At 38.0% G+C, this 24,823-nt stretch overlaps 1 protein-coding gene and 2 long non-coding RNA genes across 3 annotated transcripts; 1 reads left to right on the top strand and 2 right to left on the bottom strand.

The window, feature by feature from the left end:
- Positions 1 to 3,485: 3,485 nt before the first annotated feature.
- On the bottom strand, positions 3,486 to 4,016 carry LOC309687112. The gene is made up of 2 exons (XR_014270627.1): positions 3,775 to 4,016; positions 3,486 to 3,687 (listed from the first exon to the last, which is right to left on the bottom strand). It is a non-coding gene; the product is annotated as an uncharacterized lncRNA (long non-coding RNA).
- Positions 4,017 to 4,797: 781 nt separating this feature from the next.
- On the bottom strand, positions 4,798 to 5,996 carry LOC309687039. Its single transcript, XR_014270609.1, has 2 exons — positions 5,823 to 5,996; positions 4,798 to 5,214 (listed from the first exon to the last, which is right to left on the bottom strand). It is a non-coding gene; the product is annotated as an uncharacterized lncRNA (long non-coding RNA).
- A 9,622-nt stretch (positions 5,997 to 15,618) lies between these two features.
- On the top strand, positions 15,619 to 24,039 carry smtla (somatolactin alpha). The gene is made up of 4 exons (XM_082501853.1): positions 15,619 to 15,792; positions 16,753 to 16,932; positions 22,483 to 22,514; positions 23,735 to 24,039. Exons 1-4 carry the CDS (start codon positions 15,685 to 15,687, stop codon positions 23,826 to 23,828), a joined length of 414 nt encoding a protein of 137 aa, XP_082357979.1. The 5' UTR covers positions 15,619 to 15,684; the 3' UTR covers positions 23,829 to 24,039.
- The last annotated feature ends 784 nt before the right edge of the window (positions 24,040 to 24,823 follow it).

The following is a 24,823-nucleotide window of genomic DNA, read 5'->3' as shown; positions in this document are numbered from 1 at the left end:
TGCTTAAAGCAATAAGAGGAACAGTTAAGACAAAGAATATGTTGAATTTCACTTGAAAATATGAAGCGGAAAACTTTGTGGATGTAATGAAAAAGGGTAGGGAGGGTATGTTTAGGGCCAAAAACAAAGATAGCAATATACGTACTACCAGTCAAAAGTTTGGATGCAGTTGCTATGCTGTGGTAGCCATGCTGGTTCAATGCGCCTTCAGTTTTGAATAAATCCCCAAAGGTTTCACCAGCAATGAACCATCACACCTCCTCCTCCAATGCTTCATGGTGGGAGACCATCCATTCTAGTTTTTTGCATCGTACCAGACTGCGCTTCACTTCTTAAAGTAATGTTGGACTGTTGTTTCTCTTTATGTAGCTGACTGGTTCTTGCCATAATTTGATTTCTAACAGTTGTCTATAGGGCTATATGGCTGTCCAGCTTTCTACAAACCTGACTTCTGCACAGCAAAACTGATGGTCCTAACCCCATCAAGGCAAGAAACTCCACAAATGAATCATGACAAGCTACACCTGTCAAATGAAAACCACTTCAGGTGACTACATCATGAAGCTCATTGAGAGAAGACTAAGGGTTTGTTTGTGAACAAAGAAAAGGGTGGCTACTTTTAGGAATCTAGTATATGACATATGTAGAGTAATTTATAATATTCTGATTTTCTTTTGTAATTCCATAATTCTTGTTTCATACATTTTTTGTTTTCACAATGTTTCTACAGTGTAAAAAGCAGTAAAATAAAGCAAAAAAAACATTAAATGGGAAGGTGTGTCTGACTGGTAGTATAGATAGGTGCATCCAAGGACTAGCAGTACATGTGGAGTGCAAATAGTGAGAAAAAAGCCATAAATATCATAAACCATGCTGATTTAACCTTCTAGGACCTGGCGACCACATATGTGGACATCAGGCCCATTTAGAGCAAAATCAGGTAAAAAGATCATTCTTAGCTTTTACATTTATCAGGTCCCAATCAGCCCAAATAGCAAAGCGAAATTAAAAATGCATTCCACGAAAGAGTTTAGGTCTTAGGAGGTTAAACTTGTTTAGACTTGTTGAATCAGGAAATCACTTAAATAGAACCTGTCTGACAAAGTAAATTGGGTAAAAGATCTCAAAAAGCAGCACATCATGTTACAACCGAAAGAAACAATCTGAGAAACAAAGCCTTTGACATCAGTCAGTCTGAAAAGTGTCACAAAACCATTTGTAATGCTGCACTCAAAACGTGCGGTTATCCTAAATGGGCGTTCTTAAAGTCAGCAAAGAGGCACAGAAAAGAAGCTCAGACACCAGCGAGGGAGGATAAGAAAGACAGACGCAACAACATTGTCATCCCCTATGTAGCCGGTGTATCAGAAAAACTCAGGAGAGTTTTCTCCAAGCATGACATCCCGGTGTATTTCAGACCCAGCAACACGCTCAGACAAAAACTGGTTCACCCGAAAGACAAAACTCCAAAACACAAACTTAACAATGTGGTGTATGCTGTACAGTGCAGCGAGGAATGCCCAGACCTCTACATTGGAGAGACCAAACAGCCACTTCACAAGCGCATGGCACAACACAGAAGAGCCACCTCCACAGGACAAGACTCAGCAGTCCATCTGCATCTTAAGGATAAAGGACACTCTTTCGCGGATGCCAATGTTCACATTTTGGACAGAGAGGACAGATGGTTTGAAAGAGGAGTGAAAGAAGCCATCTATGTCCACTGTGAGCGACAATCTTTGAACAGAGGCGGGGGTTTACGACACCAACTCTCTGCCATCTATAATCCAGTTTTGAGATCCCTCCCCAGACACCTTAACGCCCACTCACATCCTGGGCCATCTGATCTCAGGAATTCGCATGATAAGGTGGGGCCAGGTTTAACAATGAGCTCACCCGAAACCCTGGCTGATTGGGACCCACACCCAGTTTCACACCTTGGCTCAGGCGATTAGAGGATCATCAGGGGGTCCTTTTGTCCCTCTGCGAGGGGATACTCCCACTAGGTTTAAATCTGGGACTCCCCACCATTTGACCTTAGAACTGAAGAAGCTTCTCGGATGAGAGGTGAAACATCTTCAAGCAACTTAAAGAAGTCCAGACGCTTTTCTTTGCAAGCTCCTTTGACTACGATGACCTGGATGACTGAGAACCTTCACAGACAACAAGATTTAAAGAACTGCAGGCCTCACTCTACTCAGATAAGGTCAGTGTTCACGAACAATAATAACTAGACTGGGCAAAAATGGAAAGTTCAGGACGTGAAAACAACAACAAAAAAGACTAATGTCACATTTGCTGAAAAAATATCTTAACGAAAAACTTTTTGTGCATATAGTGTAAGCTATTTAAGTATAAAAACAAAGCTGAAACTTGTGAGACTTCATTAGAGGTGCAAGCCTCACAGCAGATGCCATTGTGTCAAAGTAACTGATGATAAAAAACTAAAATATATGAATATAATAATATATTCACACAATAATAATATATGATTTTCCCGGCCTGGTCTTTTATAGCATATAAGAAAATCATGTACAAAGACTGATGCTGCAAAAGTAAAGCAGAGCAAAGTTATAGAGGTTTTATTAGAGACATAGTTAGGAGTTTTGCAATTTGGCATCATTTGTAACAGCTGATATTTCTTCAGTATTGAACAGCAGAAATTAGGCTTTCTTGTCAGAGTCATATTTAGTAAAAAAGCAAAACAAAACAAAACAGTGGCCTTTAAATGTATCAAAGATATGTATGGGCAGAAATCTGTGCCATCAGAAACTGAATTTGAATAAGTTCAATTTGAATTTGAATTGCTCCGATTGAATCTGAATTGTAACTTGAATAAATGCTTTTGAAAACTGAATTTGAATTAGTCTAATTTGAAATTGAATTTATGGTTTGAAAATGATCATCACTAAATTGAAATTGAATTTATATTTTGAAAATGAATTGATTTGCTTTGAAACTGCATTTTATCCTTTAAAAATTCAGCTCCCGAATAATTTCAGTTTCACTTCTCACCATTCAGTTTCAGTTCTACGATTCAATTTCAGTTCCAAAATTCAGTTTTTTGGAACTTACATCCGGTTCCGGTTCAAGCGCAGATTAATAGAACTACGTTTTACTAGCGGACCGAAAGTGTTACTGACGGGAATCTACAGCGTCTTGAGCTGAATTAAGACTTCAGAAGTCATTCGTCATGTCGAATGACCAGCGGATAAACTCTCAGGTTGGTAATAAATGTACTACATGTATAAGAACAAGCGTCATGTTAACAAATGATAGCCGTAAGGTAACTGTTATGCTTATTGTAGCTGTTAGCTAAAAACGCTAATTTAGCGTAGTTTGCCCTGAATTCAGCTTTGACAAACAAATATGATCGACTGTTTCTAGTAGAATTCCAAAGTTGTCATCTTGGACCCTCTCAGAGTGTCACGGGCTGCGACGGCAGACCGTGGAGTTGTAGAGAAAGTAGGGCCCAAACGCGAGACTCAAGTGAAGGACAGTGGATTTATTTATGGCGAGTGGACAGAAACGACAACTATATACAATTCAAGCACTGTGACTCCTGTGGCGATTCCTCCAAGAATCCCACACAGTGCACGTGTCCATAGCAGTGAAAAGGTGACAACTCCAAAAACCCGATTCCACTCTGTGATTTCCCCTCGTGACGACGTTCCTGACTCCCGACTCCTGGTGACAGAAAAACACACACAGCTCAGCAGGCAGCCTTTAGTAGCGAAGCCGATCACAACACACTAATCTACGGAGGTACTTAACAGGTTCGACTTAGTATAATCCCGCGCCGACTGGGGCTCCGCCACCTTCTTAAATAAGGCGCCCCTCATGAAGCCATCAGCTGCAGCTGGTGAGGGCTAATGGGCGGCAGGTGCGGCAGTCCCCAGTGCGGGAACACTTCCGGGTCGCAGTCCCCTCAGCGACCCCAAAACATCCGGGAGCACCCAGGGAGAAAGGACAAAAAGGGAGAGAAAACCACCATAACATATGGAAAAACATATACAAGAAATACATGACCTCTGGGTCATCAGACCCAGACCATGACACAGAGTACCCCCTCTGTATGCTTGCAGAGACCCCTACAGTAGGGAAACATGCAAAACGGTGTCCAAACCTTTGTATTTTAGCTTTATTTATGTCTTACACAGCATCCAAACTCTTTAGCTAACTTAATAACTTTAGCTAAAGTGAATAGTTAGTCTAATTCATTAGTGCAGCATTACTGGGTCACCTCTGTTTGAAGTGATATAATATGATATACAACTATCACTGTGTTTAACTACCATAATAATTCTTAGGGTACTGAGTGCATGCTTAATTAGATATATTTTTTAAACATACTGCTCCATTACTATGTTTGACAGGCTGAAGTTGTCGGGTCACCTCCTAAATCGACCATCTTTTACAGGTGTACATGCTCTGTACCTACATCACATTCCCTGACAGTCGTAGCTTGGCTCATCTGAGGGTGAAATTATAAGAATGTGTTATTTTGCAAAGTGCTCTCTAGTGTCCCTAAATAAAATATGGCATTGAGGTCATTTCTTTTGAATTAATCCCTTCTTCTGAAATATAAGAACCTCTTCTGGTTTTAATGGCACTTTGGATTTCCTGACTTTCTGTTCCACTTCCAAACCCAAATAGATGCTGACAAGCTGACACAGTAACATGGAAGAGGGAAAGACGTTGGAAAGGACTACTACAAATAAACCTAATGCCTAACAATGAAAAGTGTAAAATAAGAACAATAATAATAATAATAATAAAGATAAAAGATGAAGTAACAAGTTTTTAGTTTTGTTTATTCCAAATGATCATCCAGATGTCTGTGACATGTGATGACAAACACCATAATGGAAGGCCTTAGTCATCACATGCTTAAACTCATCATATATTTTTGCATATGCTGAACAGGCAGTCAGACATGCTGTAACTGTGGGGTAGAAAACAGCATGAACACCATACGGCAGGGGTCTCAAACTCCAGTCCTCGAGGGCATGGAAAAGTTGCATGACTCCAGTCCACCCTTGAGGACTGGAGTTTGAGACCCCTGTCATATGGAATATGACAGGTGTGGTTGAACTGCATGAAGACTCTGAAGTTTCTCTTCTGGCAGGACAGGAATGTGGCCTTGTCCTGTGAGCCACAGTAAGGATGTACTTCGAGTAGAACTGGACTGTCACCGGCCTCAGGCTCTTCACCCTTTTCAAAGACAAAGCAGTCATTTAGATAAAATATTAGATATTGTTTACCTGTAAATGCACAAAGTAAATTTAGAAATGTAATTATTGTCAAGAGTGAACAAGCACTGATAGTGTAATCTACAGCTGTGGCCAAACGTTTAGAGAATGAGAAGTGTTGTTTGTTTATTTACAAAGTTTGCTGTTTCAGTGATAGTTGTATATCATATTATATCACTTCAAACAGAGGTGACCCAGTAATGCTGCACTAATGAATTAGACTAACTATTCACTTTAGCTAAAGTTATTCAGTTAGCTAAAGAGTTGGGATGCTGTGTAAGACATAAATAAAGCTAAAATACAAAGGTTTGGACACCGTTTTGCATGTTTCCCTACTGTAGGGGTCTCTGCAAGCATACAGAGGGGGTACTCTGAGAGGGTCCAAGATGACAACTTTGGAATTCTACTAGAAACAGTCGATCATATTTGTTTGTCAAAGCTGAATTCAGGGCAAACTACGCTAAATTAGCGTTTTTAGCTAACAGCTACAATAAGCATAAAAGTTACCGTACGGCTATCATTTGTTAACATGACGCTTGTTCTTATACATGTAGTACATTTATTACCAACCTGAGAGTTCATCCGCTGGTCATTCGACATGACGAATGACTTCTGAAGTCTTAATTCAGCTCAAGACGCTGTAGATTCCCGTCAGTAACACTTTCGGTCCGCTAGTAAAACGTAGTTCTATTAATCTGCGCTTGAACCGGAACCGGATGTAAGTTCCAAAAAACTGAATTTTGGAACTGAAATTGAATCGTAGAACTGAAACTGAATGGTGAGAAGTGAAACTGAAATTATTCGAGAGCTGAATTTTTAAAGGATAAAATGCAGTTTCAAAGCAAATCAATTCATTTCAAATTAGACTAATTCAAATTCAGTTTTCAAAAGCATTTATTCAAGTTACAATTCAGATTCAATCGGAGCAATTCAAATTCAAATTGAACTTATTCAAATTCAGTTTCTGATGGCACAGATTTCTGCCCATAGATATGCTACGTTGTCATGCAAAACCAAGTGAGAGCAAATTTTCCAGCCTATGAATATATAAAAATCATAGCAATTATATTAAGCTGTACAAAGACAGAAATGCATTTTAAAATTATTATACTACCAAAGTAACACACTGAAGCACAGTAACACAACAAGTGGCAAATGACTGAACGTACTTGATTTTGTTTTTTGTTTTTTTTGCACCACATTTGTCCCACTAGTTCAATGATGAGGTCTAGGCAAAATCTAGACAAATAAATTCAGTTTGATTGGTAAACACTGAGTTTATATCAGTTCATAGTTTTCTTCTTGAATAATTATTTAGATGATAAGCCTTTCATTTTATATATTTCATTTGCATTTTACTCACAGTTATTGCTTCATTTTATTGAGGGCCAAGAATCATTTTTTGAGTGTACAGAGGATGATTAGTGCTTGCATCAGAAAATGGCTAGAAGCCCATAGTGTCTTAGCAATGTGGCCCTATATAGATAGGGGGTTTGGAGAGGAATCAGTAACCTTGGTTTGTCAAGGGAGTTTAAGTGTGCAAGAACTAAGAAGTGTTAGTGCTAGAGCAAATATCCACAGGGTACATTAAGAGGAAAACAATAAACAAGTCAATACAAACCAAGTATGTAAATAAATGCAATGATATGTATGTCACAATCTACGATTACACTAATCATCACAGAAGAAAGAGACACTGTGATAAGCATCTCATTCAGAAGCAGGATGACATTGAATTTCAATTTAAATCATTGAGCTAACAAATCCAGAGACTCATTAAGACAGTGTGGCTGTCTGTCGCTATGCGTGCACCCTGAGATGGACTGCTAACCTGGGCGAAATGTACCTTGTCTCTTGACCTGTCACACTTAAATTGAACTCTTGCCCATACATTTTGTATAGACATGTCCAGTGATATGGATCCATATTTATCTTCCACAGCTTCTTCAAAATGTGAAGTAGAGCCCCTTAGCAACTTGTATTATTATTACTACAGCAAAAAAGTGATGAAAGACAAAAAAGTGTAGAACTGGATACATTCCAGAATTGCGCAGCTGTGAGACAAGGAGTCGCTGGGAGACAGAAACAAAAGCATCAGAGATATGTTTTTCATCTCTGTTTTAGGTTAGCGTACACAAGGTTTCTTGAATTGCCTCAAGAAATTCCTCCTGCCATCTAATTACAATAAAGGTTAATTAAATTCCACCTACTCAAATAATCTATTGGTGTTTGCAAGGTAGCTTAAAAGATAAAAAAAAACAAGATCCTCTCTTTTGCTCTTTAAAACCCCAGAGAGAGGGGAAAAACATATATTTTGTTGAATTGAGTAAACTAATTACTAAACATGTGAGATAAATTTGTGTCACTCTTGGCAGTCAATTTTATAAAAGTAATTGTGAAAGCTCCACAAGGTACAGCCAAGATGCATCTTCAATTCTCATTCCAAGTGTGACTCCTTAACCTTTTCTTAAAAATACAACGACAATCAGGTTATTCTTTCAAAACATCATCCCTCTTGGCACCATTGGGAGGATCGTGTTTTTCTTGACTTTTACTTTTAAATGAAGAGAATTTGGTATATCTGCATCTTTAAAGTGGACATGAAACAGTAAACATGTAAAGGAAAATTTACACCATAGAATCCTGTTCTTAAAAATGATCATATACTTAACACTGTCTGTGATGTATGTGCAGCGCCATCTTGTGCTAATACAGATTGGGAAGTCACTGAGTTGGCTGGTTGGTTGCTGCTAATAGACTTACTTTAGTTCATGTTAGCTAGCTAGTGACAGAACTGATAATTTAGTGGAAAACAAGGAAACTAAAAGTCTATCAGGGTCACCTTTTGCATTGCTGCAGCAATGATGAATTTTGTGTTTTAAAAAAACATGAATTAATACAGTCGACTTTCTCTTTAGCAGTAAGTAGCTGTTCATTGTAACAGGAAATCCACCTGTTGGCTGTAATAGCTGTGTTTGTAGAACACTTTATAAGTGAGAACTGTGTAAAGGAGAACCTGTTTGAGTCAGATTCACTGGACCAACAAGCTAAAGTGACACTGCCCCCTCTGTGAGTGATTTTTCCTCATCAGTGAGGGGCACAGACCAAGTGTATTAGACTGATGTCAGAATCTCACAATACGTAACACTAACTTTGATAAAGACCTCACACAGAATGCAGAAAAAAAAGCGATGTACACATTTACACATGTGGCACAGTAAGTCATTAGAAGCCAATTTCTTCCAATCAATTTATATTAAAAAATGGTCACAGCTACTTATCACAATTATTGGTAAATCACACAGTTGTAAATATCTGCCATGCCTGCAGCTCTGCAGTCAGCTGATTTAAATATCACTATTTAATTTTTCATTCTGTTCTCTACTGTCTTTCCTGTTGACAGATGTTTTGACTGTGTGTTCATGTAGTTGTAGCTGTCGTTGTTTGCACTGTTTAGGTGAAAAGTCTGTCATCAGCTGTATGCGAGACTTGGTCTCTATGTTCTCTCTCTTTATTGTTGTGATTAACTAACAATCACTAAAAAGTAAACTGTACCTTTTTCCCAACCTTCCTCAGAAGTGTCTGCCAAAGCACATGGATGTTTTGCTCAAACTCTTGCTAATGTTATGCTAATGTTATGCGGGGCCCCTAGTTGGGATTTGGACAGTGTATACTTCTCACCATGGCTTTTCTGTCAATAGGATTAGTCCTCTGCCTTCTTAATATTGGCCGGCAGAGCAAGTGGACATTTTGCCCAAAAGAATCTTTAACTGTGTGATCTATGAGTTTTGTGTGAATGCAGGATACTGAGTTGTATTAGTGCCATGTCAGGACATGGCAGAAGGCATTTTTTGTGCTTTTGGCACACAGTTGACATCCATGCTCACTCTACCATTTATTTCTTGGTGATCAGATCAGAATAAAGTGGTTTGCCCAAAAATCCTGAGCTACCCCTTATTTCTTCATGTTTTACTGCCAACCTCATTAGAATTATATGCTGCATTTCCATTTATGTTTGAACTAATTTCCTATTTTCCCATCTAACAGTGTTGCATTTAACATTGCTTAACATTGCTCTAGGGCAAGCACATCTCCATTGATTGCAACACAAATCCCCAACCGTAGTCCTGCCACACTATAAAAAAGTAAGGGACGAGTTTACAGATCCACTGATCTGTCAAAAATTATTTTTCTTGAATGATTCATCCGGTGCTGGAGTGAGGTCAGTTCTAGCTAATTCTAGTCAAAGCTATTCAGCTAATTACAGCTGATCACACCTTTGCCACTGCTCCTTGCCATCACCACAAGTGATTTATACTTAACAAATATTACCACAGGTGAAATGGGGCTACACAGGCTTTACACAGCCACAAAGTTTTTCAACTTTGAGACGTTTACAGTCACTGACAGAGCTGAAAATCTGTTTTTTTTTTCATGCATGTTTATAAAAAGTAACTTCTGCTAAGTATCACTTTCCAATATGTGTTGTGATATTGACTGTGTGATTGAAGGAAAAAAAGGGCCTAACAGGAGGGGAGCAGTAGGGCAGTCACTTACTGCTACTTCAGAGTTCTCTCTGTAAACAGCAAACCCGCATTTCCTCTTATCTTGCACTTAGCAAACTAAGTTTTCATTAAACCTTTCTCCTTGAATATTTTAAATGACAAACAACACAAACTTTGGCTGCAGCAACAATACCCTACTCATCAGTTTAATTTGCTTGGGAGTTCCAAATAAAGAACTATTCTTCTCTATTCAAACTATTGCTAACTACACACATCCTCAGATATATTTGACATGTAGGACTACCAAGACAGGACAAAATAAGCACAATAAAATATATTTGCAGTCAAAATTTAATCAACATAAATTTAAGTTGCACAGGATAGCTGTTAATGAAATAATCCTTGACTTGGTGCCAGATGAACAGCATTCAAGCCCTTCATTTTGTGGGACTGCAAGTGTCCTTTAGTCTGGCATTGAAATCGAAAAACCTGCTTACAGCAGTTAGCAATTCATTTAGATGATGACTCGTAAGACCCAAAAGCTGCCAGCCACTAGCAACTAAACAGATTAAGTTAAATTAATTCTGGTGTACGCTGAGGCTAGTTCAAGTTCATTTTACATTGTTCAAAATTAAAAACGCAAGTGCTGAAGCGATGAATGGTTTTGATAGGAAAGAGCTGGATTTGGAAAAGATTATGCTGATATGAATGCAAAATGCAAAAAGGAAGTAATAATCACAAAGAACAAAATCATGTGCATGGAACAATTAAAACACACTAAGTTAATCAAAGAAAATGCAAATTTATCTCATGTTCAAATAATATGTGTTCAGGGCGAGTTTCTAATAAGATGGTGGACGTTGCCCTAACGGATCTCCTCCTAGACCTGGATAAGAGCACCAATGAGTCTATGGTGCTCTATGGCCACATCATAACAATAAGGACTTTTTCAATTGGATTCAGGTCTGGAGAACATGAGGACCAGTCAGTGGCATCGATCCTATCGAGATCCCACATGCACATCCTACTGCAGCTGGAGAAACCCAGCTATCATCCTGACAGTGTTGGGAAGGTTACTTTTAAAATGTATTCCACTACAGATTACAGAATACATACCCCAAAATGTATTTTGTAACGTATTCCGTTACGTTACTCAATGGGAGTAACGTATTCTGAATACTTTGGATTACTTAATATATTATCATACTGTTTACAACTACATGAATGTGATTTATTACTATTACTGAAGGTCCGCGGCGCCGAACCTTAGTAAAGGGACCTCTGACTAATACGCTCTGCTCTGTGTCAGCTAGTAGCTGAAAAATACCTTTACTTTGTTGTGTGGGTCAACTGTTCTTGCCAGAGACAGAGAGAGGCGTCGAAAGGCTGCTCCAACGGAACGTATTTTTTCGGAGGAAAACACGAACACGGTGTACAGTCGAGTCTTAATAGCTTACTTACAACCGGGCTCGTCAGGCACTCTTCTTGGCTGAAGTGGTTATTATTATATTTACATGCTTCCATCTCCCGTTTCTGCTCGATGTCAACTCCTACTTTTCCACTCTCCTTTTTCTCCCTCCCTCGCTCACAGACACATAACGGGTATGGCAGTCCATTCTCCCTGCACGGACTACACTGCCTATGAGGCTACATTCTTTAGGGCTATGCCTGTAGCATTTTGCCTATTAGCTTAGCACAACAACAACAACAACAAAAAGGCGATCTCTCACCCAGGAAACACACAGTCGCAGAAGAGCCGGGGCCACCCTGAAACCATGGCAACCGTAACGCTGCCGCCTGGAACAACGGAACGTAGCTGTCAAACAAAACCCAAACAGTCCTGACCCACAACAATATGAAACAGGGAAATACCGCCGTGTAATCCATTTATTTCAACAATGTAACTGTATTCTAAATACCACCTTTTTAAACGGTAACTTTAACGGAATACAGTTACTCATATTTTGTATTTTAAATACGTAACGGCGGTACATGTATTCCGTTACTCCCCAACACTGCATCCTGATAGCTAACAGTTCTCAGGGTGCCATTGGCTAGTTAGTGGAGTGGAGTCTGAGGTGAACAGTTTGGTCAGAAACGTGCATTAACTGCTGAAAATAATTTTGTATGGGTCTAGCAGTCCTGTTTCTCCCTGCCTGAAGAAACAGAGCTGGTGATAATCCTGGGTTGATGCCTTCTATGATCATACCCAACTTTCCATATGATTGTGCCCATCTTTTGGATCTTTTGGAGACTACGGTAAGGGACGCTCAGGAAGGATAAAAGGAAAGCAGCAGTTGTTAGCCACCACCTGCAAAACCATTTTTGGGAATATCTTATTGTTGCTTCTCCAGTGTACCTGTTATCACTAACATTTGCTACAATACCCTTATGCTTGATAACAGGACAACTATCAGTAAACAACGCAAACAATTTCCTGCATTTATATTTTCATCAGTAATTGGCTGTAGCGCAGGAAGCACAGCAGGTCACCTACTAATCGGAAGGTTGGTGGTTTGATCCCCATCTGCTCCAGTCTGCATGCTGGAGCAGACCTAATATCCTTGTGCAATCTCTGACTGTATGAATGCATGAGAATGTTAGATAGAAAAAGCATAGAAAAAAGTGCCTGTATGAATACGTGAATGAGGCAATTTGTGTAAACCGCTCAGATAGAGTAGAAAAGCAGTATATAAGAAAAAAATTCTAGTATTGGGAATTAAATAAAAATTACTTTCTAATTAAATTAAGACTGCTTATTGCTGTTGCAAAAAATGTTAGCACTACTTTTTTGGTAATATGAATAACCAGATTCAGTTTTATTTATCAGTGCAGGTGCACAAAAAATGCTTGTCTCTTGTGAATATGTAGCTTTTTCATTACAATGATTGAAGGTGAATCTGTGAAAGTTTATTCTGCAAAATGGCCACAAATTCCTTTTGGGTAATTATGTCAAACTGAGTGAAAGTACCCTGATGTCAAAAAGCCATGAGTGTAACTGTCATTCAGTATCATATAAATTAAAATCTTTTGTACCCAATGTACCCAACAGATTGTAATAAATGTATTTTATCAATAGTTACAACTAGGACATTTAAGAAAGCAGAGAAGTATGTTGAGGGAAAACATGGGGAAGGAAAAAGAGGAGGTGTATACGAAAGGCGACAAGAAAAGAACAGAGGTTTATATTAAACAGGCTCACATACATAAAAGGAGGCTCCAGGTATCTTGAATAGCAACCACGTCTGTGACGCTGAATTCAGTAACTTAACACCCGTCAGATGCTACTTCCTGAGCCTCTGATTGTCTGTGGCTTATGCTTAAACATGCTGTTGTGTGGAAATAAACATGTGAGGACAGTGTCTTAAATGTCATCTTGATTTCTGTGATTTGGGTGGTGGAAAACCAAAACTCCTTTAATTAAAGTGTTAATTGTATCTATATTTTTTAAATTAAAAATATGATTATGATCTACTGAATAATAATAAATTATTTTTATTTAGTTCAAACATTTTATATCACATGCAATCAAAATACACAGATTAACTTATTTACAGAAATTGTTTGCAACTCATATCCAGTAATCCTACAATCTGATTACCGTTAAAATTAGGTAATTTAAGGGGCAGGTGTAAGTAGTGCAGCAAATGTCTCAGGCAGTAGAAGAAAACAGAAAACTGTAGCATTCAATGGAGTTTTCTACACCTACCTATGCTGGCACTCATTTAATGGGTTAATGCGTACACTGTATATAATAAAAGGAAGATTTTTTTAACCTCCCTTCTCTTTCAACTTTTGTTCGATGTATCTAATCAGTCTTTATTGCCAGATTATTGATCAACAGACATGTATCTGTATTTATTTGTTTGTTGTAGAGCCTTTTTTCACTGATTTTAGAAAATATTCAAATGAAAAGACTCTGGACATCAGATTTTCTTGAGCTATAAGCCACCATCATTCAAATGAAGAACAAAGCTATTTGGGAATACAACGTGTCCCATCTCGGTATTATGCATGAGAAAAGAAATGTCTTGGTTTGGGATGACCGGTATCTTTTTACAACAACCTACGCAAGACTCAAATGTCTTTTTCTTTATTCATGGCCTGATCAGGCTTTATAAAGAAGTCAGCATAACACAATAGCAAGAAAAACTTGAAGACGACAGATAGAATGGGCATGACTGGTAATGTATCAAAAAAAGCCCCAATTTTTTGTAATTTTCTTTTCTGCTTTTCTTTGTCATTGCATTGATAGAAATGTATAAAATATATATAAATAACATATTTGATATATAAATGCTCATATTTGTTTTTACTTGTTAACATTTGTTCCATCTGTATATACCATATGCGTCTTCAGTCATCCAGCGAGGTGTGTGGGGTCTACTGCTCTGGCCCTATATTCTTACTGTAAGCATGCCACTAGACTGTAAAGAAGAGCCGGGCAGCCTTACTCGCTGCCCCTCCATCTCACAAGAGAAACTTCTTGACAGAGTCATCCATCATGCTGAGCTCATCTACCGTGTCTCAGAAGAATCGTGTTCTTTATTTGTGAGTAACTCCAAAATAAATCTTTGCTCTTTCACTTTTTTAATGTGAAAAAAAAAAAACAAGAGCAAACAAAGCAAACAAAAAAAAACCCCAAACTAGTTTTGATTGTTCACCAGTGCTTCTGTATTCACATGCTTGAAAAGAATATTGGCGGAGCCTAGAATGAGTTATAGCTCTAAATCACTTCTCACACTAAGATGACTTAATGCAGAATTATTTTGTCACTAGAAAGAGACTGTAATCTGAGAAAATACCCTCTCTCTCTCTCTCTCTCTCTCTCTATATATATATATATATATATATATATATATATATATATATATATATATATATATATATATATATATATATATATATATATATATATATATTTAGAGAGAGAGAGAGAGAGAGAAAGAGAGATATGAATGCAAAATAAGCACTCTGAAAAGCAATGCTATAAAAACATAGCCCTAGGCAAAGGCCACAGTGATAGCAATGCAATGTTTTTTTTTTTCAATTGAAAAGAAGTTTGCTATTACTTTTTATACAGAACATAAGTGCAATAAAACTAAGACATCAAGGTGGGAATGATACTATTTATTTGCATGTCAGAGGTAAAAAGCCATTGCTCACCAGTAAACATCTTAGTCCTTTAAATCTACATTTTTTAATAATTTGGTAAATGTGAAGCTTTGAACTTTGTTGGCTGTTTGACGATAATGCCAGACCTGTGAAACTTTTAGATACTGAGTATTCGTTGCATGACCATTCCCGCACTGCCAGTGTTCAGAGCAATCTTCTCTCTCTTCTGAGTAAAAGATATATTTAACTGAAGAAGCAGGTCTACAATGGGGTAATATGTCTGTGATAATGATACACTGCAACAGTAAAAGCACAGATTTGGCAGTCTGTTAAATATCCTTCACTTTGTGGCTGCACAGTCAAAATGATCTTTGAAACGAGACTTTTCTAAAAAATATGCTGCACAGGATCTACAGCTAAGAGTTTGCTAGAGAACAAAATGTCAATGTGGGGTTTTCTCTTGTGGTAAAGATTTTGTCATTGCTTTCCTGATTGATCTTTTTATATAAATGGTTGAATATCTGTTACCCCTTCTTCTGTAGACAGTAGTTCTTAGGGGTTAGGATTAGGCCGTAACTATTTTGTCATACTGGCTGAAAACAAACCGAATTCATAAGCAAATATAGAAGGTAATACTGGTGTGTATGCCTATCATTTTAAATGTGAAAATTAAACAGTGCCTCTCTTTCTTTCTTTCTTTCTTTCTTTCTTTCTTTCTTTCTTTCTTTCTTTCTTTCTTTCTTTCTTTCTTTCATTCTTTCTTTCTTTCTTTCTTTTTTTTACCACCATTTCTGCACGGGCTACAGGAAGAGATGTTCATCCCACTCCCTTTGCGACTTCAGAGTAACCAGGCTGGCTTTGCATGTATCACCAAAACATTACCGATCCCCAGCTCCAAAAGTGAAATTGAACAGATGTCTGTAAGCACACTATGGCTGAATACCACTGTTGTTTCTTTTTTTTTCTTTGCTAACATCATAATGTGTAAAAACTGCTTTTATTTGCTTGTTCACGCCTTTGCTTTTATGTATTGATGCATATATATTACGTGCTTATAGAGGCGCTTGCATGTTTTTGTGGATTTGAATGGGTTCAACAATCTGTCTGCTTCTCGCACATATGTGAGTGAGAGTGTGGAGGATTTGGAGTGTTGTTAATGCATTATTAGTGTTGTTGCACATGCACATCCTTGAGCTCAGTTAAGCCTCCCCTTCTTTTGCAGTTTGATACATTATGTGATGTTTGCAGTAATTGCATTACAAGAGGTTTTGACTGCTGTCTAGCTACCTATTTAAGACAAATACCAGCTTGGTCAGTAGAGTGGAAACTAGACTGAGCTGCTTAGCAGGCCTGTGAAGGGTGAATTGGCTGTTCTGCAATAATCACCCTTCAACTAACAAAGGCCATAGTATATAACAGCAATTTCTTCACAGGATCATTTTTAGCAATATTGAAACTGCTGGTTAAAAGTTATGTCATCACATAACAGTAAATGTGATCTTTGAAACAGCATATACTGCAACCTCCCATTTTATGAGTAATTTATCCTCTGCTCTTTCTGTTGGAATATTGCCTGCTCTGCCATTTAATGGCCATTTGTATGGTGGTCATTTGCACATACTTTAGACTCTCTTCTGCTTAGGGAGATTTAAGGAGGCTCACATGCCATTTCAGGCTACTTTTGTTGCTGAATGGTTTGTAGTTAATGATCCATTTCTTAAAAGAAGTACTATATATATATATATACATACATATATATATATATATATATATATATATATATATATATATATATATATATATATATATATATATATATATATATATATATATATATATATATTCTTTGAGGCGGACTGTAAAGCATTTCTGTCCTGCAGGATAAATGGTTGCTCCACTCTGTGCTGATGCTGGTTCAGTCATGGATCGAGCCCTTGGTCTACCTGCAGACGACACTGGATCACTACGATCATGCTCCTGAAATGCTGGTCAACAAGACAAAATGGGTTTCTGAGAAACTGGTCAGTCTGGAGCAAGGGGTGGTTGCCCTCATTAAGAAGGTGGGTCAAATCACATATCACTCACACACAAGGTTATTTTTTTAATCCCTGAGGAATTTCTATAGGGATTAATAAATATATAGATAAATAAAGATATCTATGCTGGGGTCTATGCTCTATGCAAAGATTCCCCTGAGACAATCCAGTACATAACAGCAGGGTGCAAGATTGCGTTATGCCATAACCAAGCTGCTGGTGTAATCCACATTAACATCATGCAGAGTACGGCCTGGAAGTCCCAAGGTAAGAATAACCAAGCTAAGAAGGAATGACACCTACGATCTCTGTCCAGAAGAGCGCAATCTTCAAAAAAATCATTTTTTAATATCCTTTTGTTTGTATTTTTTCTGACTATTTCTATATGCTTGCTACACAGATGTTGGATGAGGGGACATTTACTACAACCTACAATGAACAAGGCCTATTTCAGTATGATACTCTGCCAGATATGCTGGAATCTGTTATGAGAGACTATACCTTACTCAGCTGCTTTAAAAAGGATGCTCATAAGATGGAGACTTTCCTCAAGCTTCTTAAGTGTCGTCAAGCTGACAAATACAACTGTGCATAAAATATAAACTGCAGCTAATAAATAATACAGTGCTTAGCTTTAAATTAATTCTTAAGGTTGGTAGTGTGCACTTTAAGATATGACCATGCCTTAGGCGAATCAACCTTGCTTGTAATGCAATGCATTCCTTATTGATTGTTTTGGAACACCTTCACACAAAAGTAGATGTAATGCTTTGCCCTTTCTTCAACATACTGCATTTTATATTCTTTCCCTGCTTAGTTGGTATTTTAACCTTGCAAAAGAAAGAGAGAGCAAACTCCCAAAAGATTATTTGTGTGTCGAGTTGTCAAAAAAATCTGCATATCCTGCCATTGATTTCCATTTCCTTTGTTCCTGACTGGGGTTTCTATTCCTTGCTGGGTCTCGCAGTGTTGTGACTATTCTCACAGCCCCTAGAGTACTGAGTGAAACTCTCATTTTTTTAATGGAGCTAGTTTTACTTCTGCGTTAGAGAAATGAAACACTTTCACCAAAAATGGGAGTCAAACAGAGAGCAATCACTATTAAAAAAAGAGAGAGAGATTTTTGATTAGCAAAAGAGCGGATGAGACGGAGACAAAATAAATAACAGTCGAATTGAAAGCTGGCGCTCTTGAAGGAAACAGGAATTATTCTGTGCCTAAATGTGTATAATTTAACATGGCTCTAACATATATAAAGAAATGTGCCTTATTCACTTCAATTGTTCTGGGAATTAAACATTGAAATCTATATTCTTAGACGTTATGAATCCAGAGAATAAATATTACCTTTCTCTTGTGGACAAAAGAACCCAATAGTGTACTTTCATAGCTTTTCTTCTGTTCATTTAAGAAACCAATAAAGCAAGACAAAAAGCATAAAAGAAACATTGTTTTTAATGTGGTCGTTTGTGTGCTATTTTCTTGAGAGAGTGCATTAGACGTGGATGTGTGGCTCATCGGTTTTTACAGTCAATTCCTTGTTATGCCTCTCTTTCTGTCTTAACCCGATGGCCACGCTTCAGCGTGTAAAACTCAGTCATTCACTCGTGAGGCATCAGTGTAGCGTGCTCGTTCTAGCTGGGTCCAAATGTAAAACTGCACCACAAAACTCAAAAATACATTGCACGTGCCATTTCCTCCACATAAAATGATACTCAAGAAGGAAGATTTGTACCTCATATATTTCCATCTGTGTGCATTGAGGAAAAGTCAAGTCAGAATTTATGGAGGAAAAAAAATAGATCATACAGAGCATAAAACAAATTGATTTGGTCCCTTCTTTATATAAAACATTTTGTTAATTGTCGGCTTAAATAGCTACTGTTGCATGTGATGCTGTAGAACTGGTGAAATTTATTTCAGCCTGTTAATAACGCAGCCGACATACCATTTTCCATCTGTGAATCTTTGTCTCGTTCCTGATTGCAACCAATTCCAGCCAAAGCCTGTGTGGCCCAAAATAGACAGTGCTCATCCCTTGTATCCTTGAATAAGAAGCAGTGGAGGGCAGCAGAGGAGATAAACCTCTTGTTGTTGCCCTCATCCTTTCCTTTCTTTCTTTTTTGCCCCTTTTTTATTTTACCCCTGCCTGTTACCTTTGCTTTTAACTTAAAATCTTGCATGACCTCTTTCTTTTTTCCATTTAGTCTTTCTGTTTTTTGTTCTGTTCTTGATTGCAGAACAGATACTAACTCACTGCCTTTTATCAACTTCTCAGATTGTTTCAGGCCATCAGAGTCTCTGGATTCCAGAATGCTGTTATATTAATTTCTATGATTAACAACTTGTGGTGCAAAACACATTTTATGTGCAAACGGTAATTAATGCTTATTGAGCATTAAATATCCATCCGTGGCTAAAGAGAAGAATTGAGTCAAACTACTTTAGACATATGTGACAAAATGAGCATGTACGTTTCCACCTTTGTGCCAGTATAAACCATTTTAGCCATGAATGTGCACTGATGCTGCCGGCTGTTTGGTTTCAGTACATAACTTTTGCTGCTTGAGTTTGATTGAAAATGGACACTTTGTCTGGGTGCACTGTGTATGGAACTCAAGGCTGCCTTGAGATGGCAAGCGTCAAAGGTATGTCATCCAATCAGTAGTTTCTCCATTTGAATCCCATTTAGTTGAAATTAACAGTTGGAGCTCAACTCATTCAAATCTTAATCGCATCTTTATCAACATTTGATGAGTTCCAACTTATTCATGTGGCATTTAGAACATTGAAGAATGTTTAGATCCATTTTTCTGTGGCCAGTATGTGTAGCTCATTTCTGAAATCAAGTTTCTGCATCATGCCAACAGTCCAGATTTATGAAGAAATAAAATGATTAAAAAAGTATAATTTCTAAATGCCTGTTGCAAGACTTTTAAACCCTTTGAGTATAACCAAAACTATTTTCTTCAGAATGCTTTTGGTTCGTTTCAAATCTGTTGTGATGGTGTACACAAGAAAAACTGCACACTATGCCCTGTCCAAATATTTATGGGCCTGCCTGCTTGTGTATGCTATTAGTAGACACAGCCAAGTAGAGTTCAGATTACTGGCCAGAATTTATTCTGGACAGCAAAAAAAAATATTAATAATAAATAAATAAAATTTAATCCAAACCACATTTGGAGGTCGTTTGAAATGCAATTCTAAGGCTGTTTCTTGGCCTGTATGCTTTAACCACTCAGACTTCAGTGTGTCTTTTTTTATCACTCTCAATGAGACATGCAATAGCAATGTTAAATGTAGATTTTTTTTAAAGTCCTTAGCAGAGTCTAAGATGCTTCTAGTAGTGGACTATGTAAAACAATCTGGAGAATAATATGCAGTAGACGGAGAGATAACTTACAAAAGCCAGTTTCCAATAGACACTTGCACTAGACTGTCCCCAGACTGCTGCTCAATATATAAATGTAATTTACACCTTTTCTGACTTGAGTAACAAACCTGTGAAATATGTCTTTTCCCCACTCAGTTCTACAAAATTCATTATGGAATAATTCATTTTTTATTGTTTCGATCAAATCCAAATTTCAAAATCTAGACTTATTTCAATAAGGAAAGCTTGCTTGGAAGAACTGAAAATGATTTCTTGACGTTAAGGATTTAATTAATAACCTTTTTGGTAATAAGACTCCAATGAACCATCATAGCGATGGCAATGAGAGCAATGACAGGGATTAGGATGTGGTTTCGGCAGTCTATGTGGATGCTGGTAGTTGTGAAGATGAAGGTTGAGGGTAAGGCAGTGATGGGGAGGAAAAGGTGGGTTGCACGAACTGTCTGAAAGGCAGCATGAAAGAAGAGCACTGAGATTTGCAGCACACAAAACAGAGGCTGATTGGGTCATAGAAGGCAGGCAAGAAAATGACTGGACAGAGTAATAATGTCAGTATTGAGGTTCACAATGTGGGGAAGAGGAAATGATTCAATCTTCCGTTTCAGATACAGTGTTCACTTCAATTCAGAGAATGTTATGTGAAGAATAGACAGATGAGCGATTACAGAATTTCCTTATAGAACTATTTCAGCTTCATTTCATTTCAGTTTAAAAAAAAGATTAAAATATACTATTCACAATATAAACTGCAGCTACATTTCCTCCAGGCAGCCCTGGTTTCGATTGAGTGGCTGTAGTCTTTGCAAAAGCTGTGTGCTTGTATTTTTCAAATGAAGGTGTGGACTATTTTGCAGAATGATTGGCTGTTAGCAACATACTGGAAAATACTGGTGAATTGACTTATCTGGACAAAAGTGTTCTGAAATATTCTGAAACATTTTCTTGCTCTTCCATAGCCTTTTCCATGGCAAAAAGGCAGGCTGTAACTAAAAAATGATATTGATTTGTTTGAAAGCTGGTGGTTCTGCTGAGTAAGGCTCATCTGTTCCATCACCACCATCTGTGGGGGTATATGGCATGGAGAGTACCAAGTGAGCCTTGGTGATGTGTGTAAGGCACGTGAACAGCTTGTGCATGACCAAAAACTAGATCCTGAGCCGCCAACTCTTTTCATATTGCAGTACCAGCAGACATTACATTTGTTTCTCAGCTAATTCTTCAGCTTATATTATGATGCGCTGCTTTTATTTATTTATTGTTTTTTTTTCTTGGAGGGCCCTCAGAAAAGAGTTGACAGTAAAAGCTCATGCACCTGCACGCAGAAAACTGACATGTCATATGTAATAACATCTAGAAGTTGAAACATCCATCAGTTAATATTGCTGCAATGCATCACAAGCCCTCCCCCCATTTTTATTATGTATTTATTTATTGTGTGGGTGTGTGCATGCCCTCACCTGTATGTACATTTGTGAAGATATGTAGGTGATCTTTCTAATATCCACACCCCTAAAAGGCCAGGACAATGCACCACTATGAGACCCAAAAACCAAACATTTAACCAAGGATGAATATACAAGCACAGACAACACCAGGCAGTGTGGTGGACTCTGCTGTGAGGAGACATCCACTCCCATCAAAATCACCCAAATCTGAGTTCAAATTTCCTAACAAAGAGTCCTGATGAGGTGATTCTTGTTATTCCTGATATTACATTAATCCTACTTAATCGACCATCCTTATTATAAGGATTTTTTTTTATTAAAAAACAAACAAACACACATTTTATAAAGTGTACATGAAAATATAAGCATATACATATAAGCAGAAGTTACTAATCTTGAGCAAAATCAATACATTTATCACACTCTCATTATATTACATAAACCAGCTCAGTTTTCCACCATCGAGATTAAGACAACAACACAAGTGTAATTTCCATATTTTTATATTGTTGATTCTGTCTTTTTCACTCCAAAACACTAGAGGGCAGTAGTGCTCTGTCATAGAGGTTTTCTTAGTCAGTAGATTTACGTTTTGAGCGACTGTTCATTTTATGGTATTGCGCATTATATGCAAATTCAGACAAGGAAAAAAATTAACTAATTATGGGACCATGGCAACCAAAGTAACAACGTTTACTGCTTTTAAGTAATCACTGTTTTTTCTTTTTTTAGATAGCAAAGAAACCAGCCTTACATTCTTCCACGTAAGATTCTTTACATTTAAGTGTAAAAACTGTTTTGTTTGTTTTTTTGCTTGTTTAAATCTGAGATGAGGATTTTTCCAAAAGCATTTTCTTTTCTTTTTTAAACTCGTCTCAGGTTTTCTCTTAACACTTTCATGTCCTCTAATATAATGCCTGCTTTTCCATCCTCTGTGACCATATCAGAAGATGTAAATCAGTCAGTGGCTGCCAATAGTGAATCAGGTGTCAGCATAGAGAGGTGGTGTCATGCCGTGTGGGTGGATGTCAAAGCAGGATGTGGTAAAGGGGGCCTAGTGTCAGCAATGTCAGGTTCAGCTTCCTGTGGCCTAATCACTTCAGCATAGGGGCTCAGAGGAGATTGGGTAGACCCTGTTCTCCTCTCCAGGACCGAGTCCAAAGCTTCACCTTGTTTGGCTCCCGACAACACCCAAGTAATCATGGGCGAGGAAAAACCTTGTGGCCCCCACCTACTTCACAAGATCTGAGGCCATAAATATTTAGGATTGGCTGTAAGTAGTAAGAGAAGGTAGGGAGAGAAAGATGTTAGAGAAGGGGAAAGAAGGGCATAGGGATGAAGGGAGGGGTGTTGTGCTGGGGTGATTTCACAGTCTAACTATTATAACCCGAGGAAAGGAGATCTAGACTGCTGGGATGCATAAGTGGGGCAGAGGAGACAGAAAAGGAGAGACGACGGAAGGAGCCTGAAATGTAAAAAATAATAATACTGCAAGCAGGTAAAGAGAGGAAAAAGAGGCAGTCTATCTGAAATTTGTCAACCACATAGAAAAGGAAAGTGTAAGAGAAATGAGAGGGAATATACAATCGAAATGACCAGGATTTGAGCGCAGCTCTTAAGTGTGACATGCAGGAAAGTAGGTTGAATCTAGAGAGAAAATGAATGACTGGAAAGCAGGTACACGGCTAGAGGAGTTAAGGCTGAGAAGTTGTGTTGGCTTGATATGAAACCGAGACTTGAAGTATGAAATCCTTGAGCCTCGAATGGCTCAGCTGGCTCCCACACTGTTGTTCTACTTTCATTTATGGCTCAAAATGACGGCTTGGAGAGACCTAAAACAGTCTCACAGCCACTGTATGATCTCCATGTAGTAACAGCTCAGTGCTTCTCCGCCGTTCTCATTTTCTCTGCTGTAATAGTGTTTCTAGGCGGTAACTTAAACTTGTCACTAAAATGGTCTGCTTTTTCATTTATACAAAAATAGGGAAAACAGAAAGAAGAGGAGGAATGTCTTCCCTTTGCATCTTCCCTTTGCATCTCAGCTGCTCAAGATGAGTACAGACCTTAAGCAGGAATGATACTTTGGATGTTGTACACAAGTACAAGTGCCTTTAAATTACAAAATTTGAGTTAATGTCTACAAATGTTCACACCACAGAAAACTAATGGGAATTGGTCCTCAAACAAAACAGGCAGGCTACTGATCCTGAGCTCAGTACGCCTATAGGTTGCGTATATGCAGTTTAAAAAAGGAAAAGTTTAAATTATATATACATTATTCCATAACAAAACTTAAGGAAGCACATCCATAGAAAAGTGAATCAACCTTTTGTTTTGATTTGCCCAAGCATTAAATCAGTGCATCATTATGCATTATGCTTCCTTGTGCAGACACAAAGGGAGAAGCTGGCAGATATTACACCATGAGGAAATTAGCTGAATACTTTGGAGACTGTTCAGAGACAGGCTGATGCTATGTGAGCTCTGTGGGGAAGCGCCCATCAGTCGTCCCAAACTCGTCTCTCCGCTGAAGCAGAGAATCACAGATCTGTTGTCCTACTGAGCTTTCCAAAGTTGTGAAGACATGGAGAAAATGTGTGCTAAAAATAAAAAAAGCTCCGGACAAAAAGCTAAAAAGTTCACTTTTACACTAAACTTTGTCACAGGTGCTATTGGAGCAAATTAGTGCGTGCTGCTATAAGATGCAAAGTTTTGGTTGTCCATCTGCTGCAGAAAATTGCTCCTGAGATTCACTGAATAGTCTTATGTGGGCAAGGAATTGACATCATGCAGACTCTGTACTAAAGATAGTTGATCCGGGTGCATCAAACAGATTTTATTTTCACGTTCACCTCAGTTAGGCGTCACGCATTAATCTGGAGTTATGTTTTTTATCTTAGTGGCATAAATAACTTTAGATTTTGACTCTCTTTAGCCGGGCTTTTGTTCTCAATAAATCCTAAGGGAAAATCCTAGCGCTTTAGCTCCACTGTGCTCACTGTCTGTTTGGTGTAGAGCAGGTAGTACAAAGAAGATTATTAGATGTTTTTCACAGACTGAAAATTATCTGAAA

The sequence above is a fragment of the Aulonocara stuartgranti genome (assembly GCF_965226115.1).
Source record: "Aulonocara stuartgranti genome assembly, chromosome: 14".
Taxonomy (NCBI): domain Eukaryota; kingdom Metazoa; phylum Chordata; class Actinopteri; order Cichliformes; family Cichlidae; genus Aulonocara; species Aulonocara stuartgranti.
The sequence above is the reverse complement of the archived record's forward strand: the minus strand, read 5'-3'. Positions and strand labels throughout refer to the sequence as shown.

What these genes read in the sequence shown, in the direction of transcription:
- smtla (XM_082501853.1), top strand. Translation starts at nt 15,685, where the DNA reads ATGTTCATCCCACTCCCTTTGCGACTTCAGAGTAACCAGGCTGGCTTT. An exon ending in GTGAAATTGAACAGATGTCT is followed by an intron (nt 15,793 to 16,752) that starts GTAAGCACACTA and finishes TCTGTCCTGCAG; the next exon opens with GATAAATGGTTGCTCCACTC. An exon ending in TGGTTGCCCTCATTAAGAAG is followed by an intron (nt 16,933 to 22,482) that starts GTGGGTCAAATC and finishes TTCTTTTTTTAG; the next exon opens with ATAGCAAAGAAACCAGCCTT.